The 20,201-nt window shown below is 39.8% G+C and overlaps 1 protein-coding gene across 1 annotated transcript in view; it reads right to left on the bottom strand.

Annotated features, from left to right (window-relative positions):
* Positions 1 to 20,201, bottom strand: part of VWF (von Willebrand factor) — a 152,831-nt gene that overhangs the window by 76,922 nt on the left and 55,708 nt on the right. Inside the window, exons 19-28 of the mRNA XM_075162771.1 lie at positions 19,716 to 19,819; positions 14,713 to 14,851; positions 12,935 to 13,069; positions 9,648 to 9,794; positions 8,853 to 8,993; positions 7,143 to 7,262; positions 6,367 to 6,523; positions 5,638 to 5,796; positions 4,305 to 4,440; positions 335 to 1,674 (exon numbers count right to left, since the gene is read on the bottom strand). Of these exons, the coding sequence (XP_075018872.1) occupies positions 335 to 1,674; positions 4,305 to 4,440; positions 5,638 to 5,796; positions 6,367 to 6,523; positions 7,143 to 7,262; positions 8,853 to 8,993; positions 9,648 to 9,794; positions 12,935 to 13,069; positions 14,713 to 14,851; positions 19,716 to 19,819 (2,578 nt within the window). The remainder of the gene's footprint in view (positions 1 to 334; positions 1,675 to 4,304; positions 4,441 to 5,637; positions 5,797 to 6,366; positions 6,524 to 7,142; positions 7,263 to 8,852; positions 8,994 to 9,647; positions 9,795 to 12,934; positions 13,070 to 14,712; positions 14,852 to 19,715; positions 19,820 to 20,201) is intronic.

Genomic DNA, 20,201 nt, shown 5'->3' with positions numbered 1-20,201 from the left:
TAATTTTAATTTGCTTGAGGCAGGCAGATGAGAATAACTTTTTTTTCTTCTGTCACCCCCCCATCCTATCTGAGAGCTACTGTACTTTACTGACAAATGGAGCCAAGGACTGCTGAGCCTACTGAAGGCTGGCTGCAGGGCTGTGGTCGGTACTGCTGAACTGGGGCAGCATCCTCAGACGCCAGTGAAGATAAATGGTCCTTCCTTGGCATTTGGACAACAAGATACCAAATCAGATATGGGAACCCTCTTCAAATGTCGGCGGTATGAGGGGGAAATGGAGCAGACAGGGAGAGGAAAGAAGAAATTACACAGAAAATAAATCCAACTTTACCTGGAATTTCTGTCCAAAGTTTATGAGAACAGCATGACTGTAGCACTAATTCAGGTGCTTCTTCAATAAGAGTGCTATAACTATGCAAGATTATTGGGTTATTAGGCTGACTGATCTTTCTGAGCTCTTGGATATTTGCATTGGGGGTTATGCCTATGGGAATAACATTTATGCTCCTGGGAGGTCGTGTGATAACATCAGTGGAAGGGCTGGATGACACCATATATACCAAGTGAGGAACATCTTGCCTGCCTCCATTCACTGGTGTAAATGTGTGTTTGGAAATATAATCAAGGGCATTCCCAGTATTGGTAGCCTTCCCTCCTTGGTAGGGTATGCTCCTCACCTTCTCAAGAATACTTTCCTTTGACTGTATTTCCCTAAAGGAATATTCCAGAGTGACAGTCTCTGAATACTGCATGACTGTAACATGAATATCTTCCTGTCCTACATTCATTCCTGTGATCACCTTCTCAAGGAACGTCTTGACGATATTGAAATTTTCCTCCCCGACGTTGTCAGATCCTTCCACAATAAAAGCAATGTCCAGCCTTTTGCGCGTGGGTTTTTCTGAAAAGGGCGGTGGTGCTGTGAGACCCCAAGGTGGAAATAAGACACTGGATATTGTTGGAGTGGACGTAGCTTGTAACAGAGAACTTTCGTCAGGTCCAAGATCACATAGATTATCAATGAGGAGATCCCTATTATCCATTAGCTCTAACACGTTGTTCATTAGGAAGGCTCTGTTATCTGGTGACTGCTTTTCAATGAACCTGATTTGCTCCGCATTAACATACGGTCCAATCCCCACAGATATTACTGCGATTTTTTTATTCTTCAAAGCTGTGAGGATGCTGCGGAGTTTTCCTGGAGACTTGCTTGCTATAAACAGCACTGCAATTCTGGCAGCATTGGTCCTTTCTGCTTTTCCAAAAACGTGAAACACAGTGTATTTAAGGACTTCAGCGGCAGATGCTACTTCATCACCTGTGTATTTTATGCTTTGGACAATTCTTCTCATTTGGGACTGTGTTTTGATATCTTTAAGGCCAAGATAGATTGTGGGGCCAGCCCTATACACCAGAATTGACACTCGGATTTTCTTTTGGGAGATGTGGAGTTTCTTCATCATACCAGTTATGAAAGTCTTCAGCTGTTCAAAGTCCTCCTCTGACAGTTTATTGGAGCCATCCATTAGGAAGGCCAAGTCCATCATCTTGCTGCATGAGTATTCACTGGGCGGTAGTTCAATGTCCTCCTCTGGAGCAGGTGTTGTCGGTGTTAGGGTGTCCTCCACTGGTTCACAGGCTACACAGGTTAAGTTCTTCTGTTGACACAGACTACAAAAATCACCAAGTTTAACTGTAAAAATCAACGCTTATAATAACACATCACCTGAGTGTGAGTATCCATACAGAAACAGTTAAATATCTCAAAAACACAACAAAACCGAAACACGATGTGAGTGATTTTTTCCCCACCCCATTTCCCCACAACTCCCCACAAGGTACTGTACAGCTAAATCCTGTATGTTCACGCACGTTTGTTTAGATCCAGGAAACGTATGACAAACTATGATGTGTTTGTCAGAGGAAACTCACCTTACAACAACCTTTGGCAGAATGTGTAAAATGTGTGTCTGGAAACTGTCTAGAAACCCACTGCACTTCAGCAATACAGCTACCTACAAGCCACTGGTGGACTGAACTGGCAGATCTGGTTTGCTTCACAAGGAAGAAAAACATGAGGCAAACTGGAGGCAGCTAACACAAAGCAGAATAGGAAAGATGCTTTTAGCTCTGATATGACTTAGCAGACTCTGCGAGAAGGCTAGGTTTACCTAGGTTTTAACCTTAGTGAAAATAACAAACAGACTTTTTTCTACCTCTAAAATGCATTACTTTTCTTTTTCCTGACTTCATTTGTTTGGAATACAGCTTTGGCACATGTTCGTCCTCCATTTTTTTATGTCTCCTTTGTTATCTTCCTCTTATTTACCATGTTCTTTGTTTCAGCCCCTTTTCTCATATCAAATGATGTATTTCATCTATAGCTGTTGTCTCTTTTTAGTCCTCTTTGTCTTCCCTCCACATTTCCACTCACTCCATTAGTACATTTTTCTCTTCCCCTTTCTAGCTCAATTCCCATTTTTCTTTTTCCCCCATCTCTGCCTTTTCCACTATTCATCCTTCTGTACCACCATGAGATTTTTCTGTCACCCTCCAGCTTTTAGGAACTTGTTTATAATTCATCTCTTTCTATCTTTAGCAAGGCTTTAACACTTCTGCCCTTCTAATTCCTGGTTGCATGATTCTCTTTACTTCACTTAGCAGAGCAAAGAACATGACTGTACTCGCGCACAGGGTGGTACAGCCTCAGCCAATGTATTTTCCTTGTCTTACTGGACAGTCCAAGAAACAGAATAGGAAAAGTTTATGAAAGAGCAAGGACCAAAAAATGCTTGTTTTCACTGCCAGAGAAAACCCAGGATGTACAAACTAAACAAGTTAATACTGGAAGAAGGTGCCATTTTCTGGGAAAAGACCTCACTTTACACGTGGCACCTTCATTTAAGTTCTCTTAGTTTAAGCGCTATATTCTTTTCAAGCTGCTTTTAGAGTCTTCCTAATTGAAGAATGCACAGCTACTTTTGGCATTAACGTATAGCAACAGAAGATTTATTATTTTAATCCTAATATGAGTGAGCCTCTTCTAGTTTCCAATTTCCTTTGGATATTTGCTATAAAATTCATTTTTGTGCAATATTTTCTATTGTTTGTACAGATGGTGTAGGCATCTAAATTAGGTGACAGCTATGCAAAAGGATGTTTCCCTAGTGAGGTAAGTTTTCCTAATGTTCTGAAATCTTTTGTGAGCAGCGGCCAGTGTATCAACATTTAAGATAAATTATTATTAAGGATTACAAAAATTAGGGAACAGAGACTCATTTATGAAGACTCTTTTTTGACCTTTTGATGGAATTCAAGGCTTTTTGTGTATACTGTTAAAAAAAAAAAATTAATTGATTAGCCTAACAGTCTCATGCCCTGGGTTTATAGCACAGACATACGCTAGCCCTGGCAAGAGGCCAGGAATTCAAAGTTCATACCCATTCAGAACTTCTGTGAGGTTCAGAGCATTTGGAGCTAAGGTGTTAGTCTGGGCTAATAGCTGCTGCAGTTTTACAACTCAGTTTCTATTAAATATGGTCAAATTACAAGATGGAAAATTCTTTTGTATTCACAGCATTATACATGACTAGGGAAAGTATCCATCAAGGGCCTAGCCATCTGGAGAATGCCAGACTTTCAGGTACTACAGGTCACGGCGTAATATGCCACTGGGCAGTATACGAAATGAAAATCAGTCTCTGCCGCATTGCTGCTGAAGGTCCTGATCCTGTATGGTGCACAGCATTTTGCACCCTGCCATTAATTTCATCATATTTGGAAATGCACGCATGCAGGATCAGGCCGTGGGATATCATCTTAAAATCTTGGGGAAATTGGTTTTCCAATAATAGTACACAATTCCAACTGCTAATAATCTCAGTGAGTTCTAGACTGAGTGCACTTTCAGATCTTGCATTATACATAGGATTTTTTTAGTACTGGCAGAAGGAAAGAGACTGATGGCTTTATTGATGTTGAATCACACCTTACACAAAAAGAAGTGGAACATCTGAAGTGAGTGGGGCCACCTACACATAGCAAAAGGCCTTTTTTGAAAGGAATTAATGAATTTCACTTGCTTAAATTGAGCTGACATCCTGTAATCCCTACTGTCACTGAAAAACTTCAGCTTCGGATTGTATGTGAAGGGATATTGACATAAAAGATGGTTTCCAAGCTTCATCTTCAGTAGTATATTTAAAGTTACGTCCCAAAACTTATTCATGCGGATGTGCTTCATTTCTTCCCCTTCATCCTAGTCAAGAGGCATGCAATTTCACTGCATAAACCCATCATACCAAGATTGACAGTGCTGTGGATCATCTCTGTTCAAAACTATTCTTCTTCCATGCGTGATCTTGACATCTCCAACTGCACACACAGGACAGTCTTCTGGACTGACACAATCCAGAGACAGTTCATCAAGTATTTTCCCTGTTTCAAAATACCACAGTAGTATAAAGATGCCAATTCTCATGAATTGCAAAACTCATCATTGCATTTACCCTGCTACAAAAAACATGACAAGGCTTCTGACTTGGGCTCAGAAGTTCTGAATACTCTGCCTGTGTTACGGTCACTGCCAGTTTGACACAGAGAAGTATTTCCTTCCTTCATATCCACTTTTATTTGGATACTGGAAGTACTTAACCCAGTGTATAACTTGCAGCAGCCAGTACCATACAGAAGGTGAACATATCTTTAGAACAAAGCATTGAAGATGACAGAAGGAAATGGCATTTTCTTTTTTACATAGGTATTATTGTTTTCTCCCAGTATCCCCTACCTCACTCTGATCAGAGATACCAGAGCCCAAAATAGCTATTTTTGGTCTTAAATTACCTACTTTCTTTGCCTTCATGTCTTTTCGCTCTGCCCTTAGGAGCTATTTATTCATTTGAGTTTTCACTCTGCTTTTGGATCTTGCTTAACTTTCACTCTTTCTCTTTCTGTCTGTCTTTCTGCTCCCCACCCCATATTTTCCACATTTTTTCCTTTCCCTTTTCTAAGAAATAGTTGATGGGAACAGTTAAGCTTTCAAGCTCACAGGAGGATGCTTGCTGGGCACTCTCAGGAGCACCAAAGCCTTGGAGGTAGTAAGCACGTCAAAGCAACAGGTTTCCCCCACTGCAGTAGTTGCTCTGAAGGAGAGCATTTTATGAGTGTCCAGCACAAATTCATACCCTCCTTTAACCACATAGTCAACAACCTCTGTTGCTACCCAGCCCCTAATCCTCCTATCTTCCTTTCTTATCACTCCATTCTCATCCTCTCTTCTTCTTGCTGACACTATTTTATTCTCCTCTTCTAGGCACCACTTCATGCCCTTCACACACTGCGCTCATTTCACAAACTCAAACCAGAATGCCTAACCACCTTCCTCCTTACACAGTAAGAAACTGTGGTGAAAACACATCAGTAAGCCTGTTAAGGAATCAACTGCTACATCTAAGTCTTTTGCAATACCCAGCCTTACCAGTCTGTGAATATTTCTGGACTATAAGACCTCTTTTCATGCAATAGAAACACTGAAGGGGTAAAAAATAAAGACTCTACAGGAATATCCACAAGTACCAGGAGCAAAGCAGAAAAAGGTTGCTTTTGTTTTTTTAAAGCAAAAGACGGACTTACCTGCAGGACAGTGTACATGGCATCCTTCCACACACCGCAGAGGGCACTCCAAAGGCTGTGGGTGCTGGCATGTTATAGGACAAGCAGGTCCACAGCTATTATATCGCCATTCACATTGATAATCTAATTCTTGTTTATTCAGGTCCTCACAGCTTTGTGCTACAGAATGAATGAATCAGAGGCAAAAAAATCAAATCAAAGTGTATTCACCTTGCCTCTCAGAACTATGACACCAAACTTGGTACAAAGTGGACCACATATGCATAGAAAAAAAAAGAATTCCATCTTTAAATAAAAATATATTTATTTTAATACATTCAGGGCAGGCCACTTCTTCAGACTTAGGTTTTTTTTCACATAATGAAGTACTTGCTCTAAATCAGAGATATTTGGTTTTGATAAAAACAGTTGCAAAAAATTATCTTTACATTTTAATTAAAAAAAAGAAAAGGTACCAAAACCATTTCTTTCTCTACATTTGTCTGTACCATGACTATTATATCCCCTTATTGAGGGAATGTTTTTTCCAGATATGGCTCTGAACATGAATAGAAAAGGGAAGGGAAATGTCACCGTGAGCTGCTAGCCCAGTCCCATTAAAGTGAACTTCTCTGGACATCAGTGGGGGAGCAGAGCTGGATAAGAACAGCCTATCATCAGAGCCAACAGCTTACTGATTAAAAGCTTGAACCTTTTCACCCAACTCTTCCTCATCTGCCCTGTACTTACGGCACAGAGCTGGTGATCTCCAGTGAACAGCAACACCTTTTTGTGCACAGACATGTGCATAGGCTGCTATAGCATCACAGAAGCAAGCACAGTCCCCAGTAGATTCGCAAGCACAAGTGTCATACATGCAAATATCTATGTAGGGCTCAGGATTCACCTAGAAAACAGAAATACAGGGTACAGTACACTCACTGATCCCCCTCATCTCCTCCTTCTAGACACATTTAACCTTCAGGTGGTTTGCCTGCCCCATTCGCCAAGAGTTGAGGTGCCACATAAACCAGTGCAGGTCTTTCTGCTGATGTCAGCAAGGACCAATATCAGGCCATGTTCTTGAAGCTGTTAATAGACACTGCAGTTTGTTGTTCCTTAATGTTGCCCATATGGAGTAACTTTATACGTTTTTGGACCCTGTTCCCATATCCTCTTGTGCAGCAGTGTGGGTAGAATGCAATCTGAATGGCATTATATTAGCTCAGCTCCCTCTCCCCTCAAATCTCCACCCTTGTGCTTGACTTCATGTGCCACTCTCTGGGCTTTAGAGTAAAATTTCCCTCAACCAGAAGTTATTCTATAGCTTTCTACTAGGTGGTATCCTGAATTTTCCCATGAAGCATCAGCTACAAGACAGGGTCAGAGATGAGAGCACCAATTAGTCAGCCTCCTCCAAGTCCTGTGTGCTGTCAGCACAACCATACTTTTCCCCTCAGCTGTAATCAGTGTCAGCACAGATCATGCAGAATTGAAGAATGTGAAACACATGACACAATACTCACAAGTTTTTTGCATTCTTCAAAGAGATCCCCAGACAAAATGCTGCATGACGTTTCTACCATCATCTGCTTCACTATGTTTCCATTACACAGTGGAGACATCGAGGTCTGTTCCCGGTTAGGCTTAATATTGTAAGAAACAAGCACACATTGCATTAGCCTTGCCTTCAGGACCTCAGGACTCTTCAAATTGAAGTAAGAGACTCACTAGCCCTAGACATTTTTCATGACAAAGGAAATTGTCAGGACAAATCCTGCCACGGCAGAACGCAGAGTAGAGCAGGTCACCTCCTACATTTTCTCCAGCTCTTACTCGTACGCTGCAGTTTCAACATAGATATTTCGATGACAGGAGGTCCCACTGTACCGAACACCCACCCTGAAAAACCGTCATTCACAGCTCTACAGAAGGCCCACAAGACTCACAAATAAGACCAGTCTTCAGCAGACAATATCCATGGCCACTGCTCAGTAATCTCCCCCTCTCCCATTTAATTTATCTAAGAACAAGGAGCACTAGTATTGACACAGCATTTATCACAGAGAGTGTCTGCAGGTTCTGTCCTGTGCCTATTACACTGAAACGAGGAGCTGCTCCTTCTCAGTCATAGCCTGTGGTCTCATTACTCATTATTGCAACTTCTTCTGTGCTCCAATCAAGTCATATCTAAGAAGTGACATTCAGCAAGGTAATACTGTGGCTATGTCACACTTGCACATAATTTATTCAACTAACCCAAAAGATTTCACGGGATCAAAAATAAATGCTTCATTTTATTTTCTGATAATTTAAATCTTTTAAGGAAAGATCTAAAAAAGGCGCTTTTTCCCCTCTCTCACTGAAAATTTAGACGAATTTTCAAGAGAAAGTTTTCAGCCTTAAAAGCATCATGTGAATGAAATGCTTCATTTTAAAAATGTGAAAACAAGTTGTCTTCAAGGTGTTTGCTCTCACTTTTTGATCTGGAAATACTTTGGGCCAAAATTATTTGTCAGGTCAAGACAAATTTATTATTCAATTTCATTCTTTCAAAAATCTGTATTTGGAAGAGAGGAAGTATACTCTCATGTGTAGCACAACTAGTACCCCGTGAAATCACCTAATCTCTAGCACCAGGACATAGGTAACACTTTCAGATAGCAGGTAACCTCCTCAAAATTCAGAAGCAGTGATAGCATGGCGATAAGGTCTTACATCTCCTCCTGTTGCTTTTTCTGTTCAAGCCTACCTAATCTGAAAATAACAACTGAATGCTCTTTAAAAATGATCTAGAAGCATATAGAAAGAAATTAATCTGTGCATTCAGTTGTTCATAAATGGACAGACTAAGATTTGGGATATGGAAGTTTGGACAGGGAAATACAAAATTTTTATCTGAACTCCCCCTGTCTGAAAATTACAGCTGTTTTTTTAGATTACACTCTAAAATGAGATTTCCAGTTATACCTGGATTTCAAGCATCTGGGCTGGCAAACTCTATGACAGCCTCTGCCGTACAGATTGGCTATTTTAACATTCATCTGAAGCCAGGCAGCACAGAGCCTTAAATAAGTTAATTGATCTTTTATCACATTTCAAGAAATAATATTATTTGGCAAAAATATGGTGGAAGGAGTTAATTTCTATTTATTTTTATCCTTTCAAACCCCTTTGCCCGCTCTTGAGTGATACTGTAACTCATTAATTAGTTTTCACAGTTCATTTGCAATCACCTTTTCAGCATCAGCACAGTATGGATTAACTTTCCAAGAATTCCCAAAGTCAACTGGATCTACTTCAAGATGTTCATTGCTGCTGGTCAAATCATTGTTTTGGATTCCATCAAAATTTCCACATAGACCACACACTTGATCCTTGCAGGGAAAGAAGCACAAAATACATAAATCTTACATCTGTGGACTGGCTTAGGGTTTTGTTAAGAAGTCTTTTTAGCCTAGTGCTTTAATGGCATGAGGCTTGAAAGCTGAATTATCCCTGGCCTTGCCAAGTTCACTAAAATAGACATAGTCTCTCACAGAGAACGTTTAGCTCCTGTTCCTATTCTGCTTAGCTGAAAGTAGGACCATACTGTCTCCAAGGACTCCAGGAAGCAAGATGACAACTCCGATCAGTGGCGCCTGTTGGCTCTATTTGGAGTATGTCCCTACAATCCCATTTTATTTCTGGAGATGACTGTCCTATCACCGTCACTAGTAAATCTGGCTCCTTACACTGCTCTTCTCAAATACAGAAGAGATCCTCAAGGCATAGTTATTCTGAGGCACCACAGCATTCATCCTTTCTGTCATAGCTCATCTCCAATGATGCAGAATTTACCCCTTATAGTTGAACTACCAGGAAAGTAAGCAACCCTTATGGTATTACAAAAAAATCCCTTCATTTTCAAGCAATAGCCTAATACTCCATGAAAATCTATCAGCATGTCTGTATAAAAAAATGTTATTCCCCAGAGAGAGGGTAAGTGCATTCTTTAGTGAGAACAAGAAGTAAAGCAAAAAAACACTTACTTTGAAATTGCCTTTTAAGATAACTGAGACTCCCATGGCCAGATCCCAGGTCACACTGATGCTTTTGCCCAGTAAAATGATGTAATAACGGCCAGACCGCATGACTTCTAAATCATTGTCATCTTTAGGAGGTACCTTGATGTTTACCTGAACAAGAAAAGCACATTGTGCTACTGACCGTGTCTCTAATTACTATTTCATCTAGGTCACTTTCCCAGTGGGACACGTGCTCACATAGGTTAACAGCTATTTTCAAACATGCTGTTCTCCAAAGAACAGGTAGTTCCCATACACCATACAGATGCTCCGGAGCACCTGTAAAACTGTAAGCAAGGTATGGGTAAGGGACTGATTACAGGCTTATCTCTCCACTGAAAAGCTGCTGTGGATAAATTATTGCCTTAGAAACAACACTTCTGAACAGCAAATTGGGATACAAGTATTGTATTTCTATTTCATCACATTTCTATGATTTTGAATGAGACAATGACCCCTGTGCTCCCAGGGTATAACATACACTCACCACAAATGGTGAGTGCTAAATGACTGCTAAACAGAAGGAGGGCTGATAAAGACAACAGGGTATACCAAATTAACAACCAGTTTAGTATTTGGTCAATAGTTCACTGAATAATTACATTTTATTTTTATTTCATCTTTTTAGGAAACTAACACTTCTGTGCTCCTGAGGCTGGTAGCGACAAAAGGGCTGGCTAGGTTTAAGTATAATGTGAACTGGGAGAACCACATGCATGCGTGGCCTCTGAAGGACCACAGCCTGATTCTGAAGTCAGGAAGGACTTTCTTCCCAACCAGCTACACCAACAGGAAAAATCCTGAGAGATACCTTTTAGTGTCTCTTCATTTTTCCATCACTTTCATTTCCCCTATGTGCCTCTTTCTCTTTCCATCTGGCTGCAAATTCACTGCCTCCAGCTACTAAGAACTTAAGAGATTAATTTAAAATGCTTTCTTTCACACTGTAATCCCCTTTCAATGGGAACGCTAACAGGATTATTAACCACATTTGAAGAGAAGGGTCTGGCATGGCTGTTACTTTAAGCACCACTAATACATTAACGAAAAACTGCTTAATTGTGGAAGAGGCAGATGAAAACTTTCAATCTGTACAAATAGTGATTAAAGCAAGGGAGAAAGAGGAGCCCACAAGCCATTCCCGCACTCCCTAATTTGAGGGCACAATACTTTCTTATCCCACTGTTCCTTCTCACTCAATTCAGTAAAAGCTCAGTACTGTAATTCAGTTCTCTTCATCTCTGAGGTATTACCAGAAACTTTATCCCCAGAAAAGACATCCTCCAAGGATTTCCTAAAGAGGGCCTTCAATGTCTTTAGGGGAAGAATACGTCAAAAGATAGACTATTTTAGGAACTGGAAGATTTTTCATCTTCTTCTATGCCCAATGTATTATTATACAGTCTAGTCATACTTGATCACTTATCTTCTAAATATCTACAGTAGTCTCTGTCTTTCCAAACTACGGCAAAAACCAGAAGAGGACAAAATTGACCTGGGAGATTGACCTAAATTACAGAATTTCTATGTTTATGGAGGCTTTTTGCCCAACCATAAAGTCATAAACTTTTGACCTTGCAAACTGGCAGATTTATTTGTTTCAGAAGAGCAAAAATGATTTCACGATAACTTTTTTTTACTGTGAGCCAGAAGTGTAGCATGCAGATACTTCAGTTAAGCCCCCATTTACTTAAAACTAGAAGCTGCTCTCAAAACAGTATCATCTTAAAACAATGCTGCTTGGAAACATTTCAATGTTCCAACATTTCAATGGCAAAAAAAAGAGTTGATTCTCCTGCTTGCTTCTAAGGATTCTTGTGGAAAAGGAGTGTAGGAAGTCATCACTGGGTGAGAATTTGACCAAGAGTCTTCATATCAGTTGTTTTTCTTTAATCTCTCCTTTAGTTGCTGTTATTTCAAAGAAAACCTGCTCTAGATATTACACTGAGCCTTAAACTCTCTAGAAAGACAGCTAAAAATTCAGTCAAGGTTGTGTGGACAGTCTTGTGATACAGACCTAGCTTATGCAAGGACATACACTCTCAGGAACCAAACACCCTCTGTTGCTGGAGTTGCTAGATGCCTAATCACCTCTTGTCTTTTCTGGCACTTCTTTAGGTGTCCAAACGGAATCACAGCTCTTCTGAAAATCTGTCACCTAAAGAAGCTTTCAGACAAAGCCTGGCTCTATGGACTGATCCCTGCACTACTATTCACCCTCACCCAGGTAGGGGATTCTTTAGCAGTATAAATAAAGAATCGGTTGGGCAACCAGTATGCCCTATGTTCATTCCTCCAGCAACCAAAAGCCTACGTGGATCATATGCTGTCAAGATGCACTGCACAGACACTATTAATAATGGTATGTTTTACGTGTTCCTGTCATGCATCAGTGGCACGCAGCAATTTGCAGGCAATTTGCAGTCTCTGCAAAACCTGGTACAGCTTTGTCTGTTAACCCAAAACAAGGCAAATGTAGAGTGGTTTCATGTTTCACTGGGAACATTTTTGCAAAGCTCTGGTCCAGATGCCAGTTCAGAGCACAGTACTTCTGAAAACTGAGCAATTGAAACACTATAATCCACTGTAGCTCTGTAATGTTTGAACACACAGACGGTCTTAATTGTTACAGTGCCCAAGGCAAGGAGCTGAACTCTGCCCTTTGGAAAGCTTGTTTCCTGCCGTGAAGGGACATGGGAGGTGGAAGTGATTCTTGGTCAATTCTTCAGTGTTTGTTGGTAGGAAAGGGGAAAAAAAGAAGGATCAGTCATCTGGATTTTCCATCTGACAACTTAACAAGGGAAAGGATAGTTGATATTTGCTTCTGCAGTATCAACTTGTTTCAGCCATGACTTCTTTTTTTTTTTCTGTGTGCTCCGTCCTTCAGGTAAGGCTAACTTAGGTCTGAAGCTTTACTAGTCTTGGGACAGTCACTTCTTAGCTCTTCCTTGCACTTAATCTTGCTTGAAATAGACTTAGATCTCCCATGTTTAGAAAGGGCACTCCTCATATGAGCTTGCATTGAACAGCATTCTTACGTGAGATAAATTTATTAGCATCAAGCAGAAATACCAAAATGGCATTATACCTCTGGGAGCAAAATGAATAATTACAATCCTGCTAATCTGTTCATTTTATGATCTAATTTTCAAGAACCACTGAGAATGAGGTCATTCATGCCTTATCTTACTAAACAACCTGAAATTCTTTTCCCCAAAAGAGGGAAAGAAAGAGAAAGGAAGCATACATACGTTTCCATTAAACAACTCTATTTCCCCACTTTCATACAGAATGATAACCCTTTTGGTGCACTTTTCTCCAGTGAAGCCACAGCCTTCATTTGAAATTAGTATCCGGAATGTCCCAGAGTCATCCTTGCAGAAATCCTATCAGATGAAAATAAATGAACGAGTCATTAACGTGGAACATTTGAAAAACACATACAGATCTATGGCGAAAAAGGAAGTCTCAAATAATACCCTGTGTACTCTGTGGCCAATAAGATATATGTTGGCATGCCAACTGTTCCATAATTTATTTTATGCTTAGTGTTGATATTCATGTGGTCCACCCCTTAAAGAATGAGGCCCACTCTGCCAGTGACACACACACGTGCATATTTTGCAGGGAGGATCCACGCTATTACAGTATCTGTGATATTTTAAAAATGTACAATGGTCACAGTGTACATCTTAATACATATATATTAATTGATTTAACAGTGAAAACAAGGCTCTGCAGCTTTAATGATAAAAGTATAAAACTAGAAGGTTAGATTAGAAAGACACTTGCTGCACAGTTTGGAGCAAAATGTTTGATGCCCATGTTTTCCCACCTGTACATGAATAATAATTACAGTAATGTCAACCTATTTCTTGGGGAGCAATTGTGTTGTTAATGTAATTTTAAGTCAAATATTTCTGAGATGCATGGAGAGTTAGTACTACATTTATATGATGACTCATGACTATCAGGCCTTTTAGGTTTTGGGGTTTTTTTCAGTATACACCTTTTAAGAAGAAGACCCTGTCTATAGTTCTCTGTGTTTATCATCTGAGGAAAACAGATCTCATTTTCATTTTAAGTAGTTTTGTAGTACTGTATGCTATTACTGCCCTTAAGACCTTTACATAGAGCTCTCACTAGTGTCAGAGCAATCATTCTTCTAGAGTGATCCAGCTGGCATCAAGGTGGGAGCATATTTCAAAGACCTAGCCAGAGACAGGTTGATGACGCTTTCCTGCCCAAGGAGAACTGCAAGGAGTAATGGGCCTCATGAAAAGGGTCTGTGAGGAAAAAAGTAGCCCACCCAAGAAACATGACACTCTAACTGTAGAAGACTGTTGTTATCAATTAGCAGTGGATCCATCTAGTGTTAGACTAAAATTTCAGAGAAATCCTTCTTCTTTTGCACATGCATTTTTAAATACACAGTGATTTACATCTGTAGATAAGCTTTAATCTTATTTAACACTCTAAATTTCTGGCTGCTCCCACAAATCACAGGCTGACGTTAGTGTGCTATGTCTTTATCCATATTGGATATTGTCGATGTACCCACACAGGTTGGTGCATGGAACAGGACAGTGACTTTGCCGAAGTGAATGAGCAGAGTCTGTGCTCTGGACACATTTAGAGAAGGTTCACCAAGCACTTATGGTCTCACTCAGTCAGACAGTAAGCCACCACTACAGGATAAAGCAGATAGTGGGGAATGAGGAAAGATTGACTTATGGATATCTACAATTCCTTGTTAGAGATGAGATTCAGACCGTGCTGCTCCATACCGTGCTGCTCTCATATGATTTATGACTGCCAGCTAGATACATGACAATCTAACTCACTTCTATAGAACACAATGCAATCTTCATATCTCTGAAGTCATCAATAAGTTCTGCTCTCCTCTGCGATACAACTGGCTTAGTAATTAAGAATACTTTACTGTGATTTATCCAAAAGTTGGACTTCTCTCCTGGTGTAAAACACCTTATATATTATCAGACAGCTTCAGCGTTTGACATATTCTTACCTGAACTAATACATATTGACAGTTTCCTGGAAAATTATATTTCAATCCATCAAATGTCAAATAATGAGCTGTACCAATAACGGTGCAGGTGCCATCACACGTATTTTTGGTGCATTCCCACTTTCGACCATGGCACATACTGTAACAGAGAAAACCAGTCAGTGACAGTTATAATTATTTCCAATGTATATAATAAGCAAGAGAATGCAAGGTGCTTTAGGCAAAGCGAAAGAGCCTCCATGAGCTCATGATCTGAAGACTCTCCAAAAGACACACAAGTGGTGATAAGCTACTGTCTTGCCTTGTTCTATTTTTCCTGGGCCTGGGTCAGGGAGCAACCTACTGCAGACCAAACAGGAGCATTGTTCCCCTGTGTGTCTTAAGCCAGACATCGGCTGCAGCTCTGTGAAGAACTACTGCAGTTGTCTGTGCTGCTGTCCGTCCTCGGGTATGTTCCCAGCAGATCCTCTCTGTTTGGCCTCGAGAAGGTACTCTTAGAGGGCTCCGTGTCTGGGCTGCTGGAATCCTTCTCTAGATAGAATTCCATAACCACGTTACGCTACCATGCATCAGATGACAATCTCTCTCATTAACACAAAATTAGCATATGTTAACATTGGGTGCATAAATCCAAATAGTGCATTGACAGGTTAAGTGATAAGGAATTTGTTTCCTTTTTTCTTACAAGCTGCATGTAGCAGTATGTGTTCAGAACTTCCCTATTACAACAAGAGGACTGGACAGAGCCTGCTGGAATATTTCATAATACTATTATTGGATATGCTGCTCTGCTCAGAGTATCCTTTTAAAAAAACAGTTTGATCACCTTCTAAGGACCATTACAGGTTAAATATGAAGTATAATATCAGCAACCCTGTTTTTATTTGGGATTTTATTTGTCCATTTTTCCTCATTGAAAGCCAAAATAGTAGTAAATTTAATATCCAACTGATGCGTTTATTCTAGTGATCAACTTTTGGGACCAAGTAACCAGGACTGTAATTCAGTCTACCCAGTGGCTTTTGTTCAGATTATTTACTTAAGTATAATACCACCCTTCTACAAAGAGGTGTCTCTGTTCTTAAATTAAATTCATTCTTCATGATAGTTTATCTGAACTAGCAACTGGAGATATTACGTCACAGTCTGACAAGAATACACATATGGATAGAAATATTTATTTTTCTGTACATTGGTACACATATACATACACCCTCTGAGAAATGTCCTATGGTGTAATACTGTCCCCTGAGGTCTCCTGTGGTGACCGAACCAGAATGTCTGCCCTACAGGAGAATTCAAGTTTGGCACCATAAAAATAGGACTCCAAGCTAAATCTCGGCTTATGCAACTGGAGACGTGACAAGATGTGACATCAAGGCACCTGATCATGGAAGGAGACACACCAGTGGTTCCCTGCCTGTATAGTTTGCAAGTGTTGTTGTCGAGGACACCTCCTGGACTTCCTCACAAGCACAGAATATGCAAGAAAAAAAAGGGGACACCCTAACATGCAGAGCAAAACAAGATGCTGCCTTGTTTATTCAGGGGGAGGGGAATTCTGAAGAGCAATCAGACACAGGGTTAAGGTCTTGATATCATTATACCTACATTGCTGTAGCAGCTGTACTGCACTGTCATTATCATATAGAGCCAGTGATGCCATGATGAAAGGGACAGCGTTCTTTTTTTTTGTTTCACTGCTTCTTTTGCACTCTTTTTGCACTTTGGGTTTTTTTTGTTGTTTTGGGTTTTGGTTTGTTTAAAAAAATAAAACAAAACTGACAAAAAAGAAACTCACATGGTGACCATCTTCTGACTGGATATTCAAAACGCAAAGAAAGCCAATTCTCTTATCTTGGTGTAACTCAATTGATTTCAGTGTAATTATACCAGTGTAACAGACAGAAGGAAAAATAGTAGGGCTCCTAGTCTTCATGATGACACAAACCAGCCATATTCAGCACCAATCATTATTAAGTTTCTAAGAGTTTCCAAGAACATTTGTATCCTTTCATTGCTGTGATACATAATAGTGTAAATCTCGCATGGTACTCTGATAAATAAGGCTCAAGGAGGTAAATAGCATTATCCTCATGCTAAAATGAGGGAAAAAGGGAAATTGAGAAATAAAGACAAGAAGAGACTTCAGAGCATCCACCAAGTCCCCTTGCCCTTTTCCAGAGGTATCCTGGAGAACCACAAGCCTCGCTACAGAAGCTGCATGGATGAAAGGAGTTCCTTTCCTTGTCATCCACGGGCTTTTGATCAGTGAAATAAATTGATTTGCTAACTAAAAGGAAACTGAGCAAACAAAATAAAAAACAAGGTCAATGAAGTATAAAATCTGCTCACTCTTTTGTTTGTTATTAATTTTGGGGAGTTAGAATAGCATCTGACACCATATCTAATCTAATCTAATAATAATAATTTAATAATCTAATAAGCAATATCTTGCTTGCCATTGGAGAAACATTCATCTACTAAATGCTATATGAATGCAGATGGACATCATCACTGCCCCAGGGATTTTCTAATCAAGCTCTATAAGGGCAGGGAAAGGGGAATTCTATCCCTGCTTTACAGATGTAAAAACTTAAGGATAAAAAACCTGAGGTGCTTTCCCAAGATCAAATTGCTAACCAAAGAAAAACCGGGTACTGAACCGAGTTCTCCAGTAATGCCTTAACCCAAGCATAAGCATTGTTTAATCTTGATAACACTTCACAGTATAATAAATATTGTGCAATACATTTTCTTCAAAGAATGAAGTTTCAGTAACATGAAACCTATTGCACCCTCTGCTATTAAATCTCTGCTAATAGGTAGAGCAAGACCAAGATTTTGTATATATGTGCACAGACAGATTATAAACTATGTGGTGTAGCAAAATTCAGATTAGCAAGTTTTTGCTGTGTACTGCTTCATAAATGTTATTCAAAATTTTCACTGAGCTCTACAATGAATTCCCAATACATAGTATAACAAAAGTTTTGCCACTAGGGTAGACTTGGAGACATTCCGTTGTTCATGAATTAGGGTCTCCCATATGTCAAGTTGAATGTAAATGCCAAATCTGACACCTCTGGCTCATATATTGCGTTCGCAGGTGTTCACATCTGGCTAAGAACAAGTGAGAATGAGAACTCCTGCAACAGCAGTACAAAAAGCAAAAACAAAAGAAAAGGAAGATCTGACCTCCAAAATGCAGACTCTCAATTCTTATTAATTCTCAAAGCAATAGTAATTTCCTATATCACTTTCTAAATGACATTTGACTTGATATTTGCTGAGAACTCTCATGAAACTTTTCAAAGTCACATAGTTCAAAAAAGCTCTAGTGACATTTTTGAAGGGACCTTATTTCCCATTTTACTTTCACATTGAAGAAAAATACCTAAAATGAGAGGAAGAACATTTTATCAATGAGGAAAAGCATGATTTCTAACATTTTCTTGACCCTGATATTGAAGAAAATTCTATGTTAGAGGAAATGTCACTTACAATGGCATTGCCAGAAACAAAAGGGCAGTTACAAGAATGAAGCAACATGGTTATGACTATTTTAAGATTGAATATTGTAAGAATGACTGAAAATAAAAGGGCTGTGCATGGTTATTGTGAAGAATCTTGCAAATTTCACAACACCACCTAGGAGTTTTACACCTTACTGTTCTTGTTTCAATAAAATTTTCATTGTGTCTGTTTTTCAGCTGTGTCACTTTTACCTAGATGCAATGTAAGCAGGTTATAGTATATGTATCTACATAAAAATATCAACTTCTCCTCCATCTTCCTCCCTTCAAACATACTTTTCCCCACGTCTAATTGTAGTACGTGGTTCACAATGTAATATGTAGCTGCAAAGAAAAAACAATGAAACAAAACACTGGAAGGTCAATATTTCCATACAAAACCATAAAGCCTTATATCCAAGTCTAACTTACACTAGTTAGGAGCAGTCCCACTAGTTTAAAAAAACAACACTTGATATCACTGTTGCTCAAAGATCAATGCACAAAACAAAAACCAAACCAAATTACTCTTTAATGGTGCTGATTCTCCAATCCATCTCCACCCACTCATACAGAGGATAACAGAAACACTGCTGGTGGCTGGATGTCCTACACCTTGGACTCTTGGAGCTATGCAGGAAAGGGCCACCATTCCCTCCACAAGCACACATGGAGAGCAAAGCACCTCTCCCATGCTGTGCAGGCAGAAGCCAAGAATCGTCCAGCAGGCAAATACCCTATACCTTACCCAAGGCTGTGCTGAGGGCTTCCCTCCATGCAAATCTCACAGCTCAGCACTTTCTTTTGAACCTACAAATTCTTTTTCAAGAACAAAACAGGGTAGATAGGGATGTGGGTGAAAGACACGGAGCACTTCCTCTTTTCTTCTAAGAAGATATCACCAACTCCCCCCTCCTCCTTTCTTTCTTTCTTCCTCCTTCTGCAGATATCAGTGGACTAAGTGCTCATCTAAGGTATAAGAGGCCACCTCTGTTTTCTGCCTGATTCAAGCTCCTCTTTAACATTTTCCTGAAGAGGTCCTGTCATATTATAGCTGGCATATCACACCCTTTCTGCTGATGCATGCTTCTGGCTGAAAAGGACTAATTTGAAGGGCCCCAGACAGCAAAAAAAGGGAAGCATGACAGCAGAGCTTAGTGACAAAATGCAGGCTCCATTCCTCCCACCCCAGAGGAGCTCCCTATATTGTTATCTTGTGTTGCAAGATCAAGGAGCAAATTCACTAGCTAGTGCCTACAGAGGACCTGCACAAACACATGGACTACCTGTTTGTAAAGTACCAGGTACAGTTTGCCTTATATTGCACTGCTCTGATGTGACATGCGAAGGGAAGATGCTGGAAATGCGCTATTGCACTGTAAAACCTGACTATATAAAATAGATCTGTTAAGCAAACAATATTTTTTTTTTTAGAAACATGTTTGGCGCCCTAGAGAAAAACGGAAAAATGCAGTTCCAGTGGCTCACCATGTGTTGCAATCATTAGTCACTGTCTCTCCCTTGGCATATTCCCTTCCATTGTGAAAACATGGACATCTCTCAGGAGCAACACACTTGTTTTCATGTCGCACCTAAGCAAAACACACAGTTTGTCAGCATGCAGGTATGTGCCAGTACGCAGAGGAGTAAGCACAACAACACGTGGATAAAGAATAAAGGAAAGGATAGAGAAAATGGTTCAAGACTATTTGAGGTAAGAAAGGTTCAGCACTGCTAATATTTTTTTCCCGTTAACATAAATAGAGCTATGGGTATATAAATCAAAGTCTTGTTTCAGGGAGCTGGGAGAATAAATTAGAATAAGCTGCTGGGAGAATAAATTAGATTATAGAAGAACTTCATGATAAGAAATTTCAATTTGACCAAAACCAAGATAGCTAACCTGAATATGCAGAGCAGGTGAACAGCACATGCTTCTCACGCACAACCAACTGAAGGATGGCCTACTAGAAA

Source organism: Calonectris borealis, chromosome 1 (assembly GCF_964195595.1).
Source record: "Calonectris borealis chromosome 1, bCalBor7.hap1.2, whole genome shotgun sequence".
NCBI lineage: Eukaryota > Metazoa > Chordata > Aves > Procellariiformes > Procellariidae > Calonectris > Calonectris borealis.
This window is presented reverse-complemented; position numbering and strand designations above follow the sequence as displayed.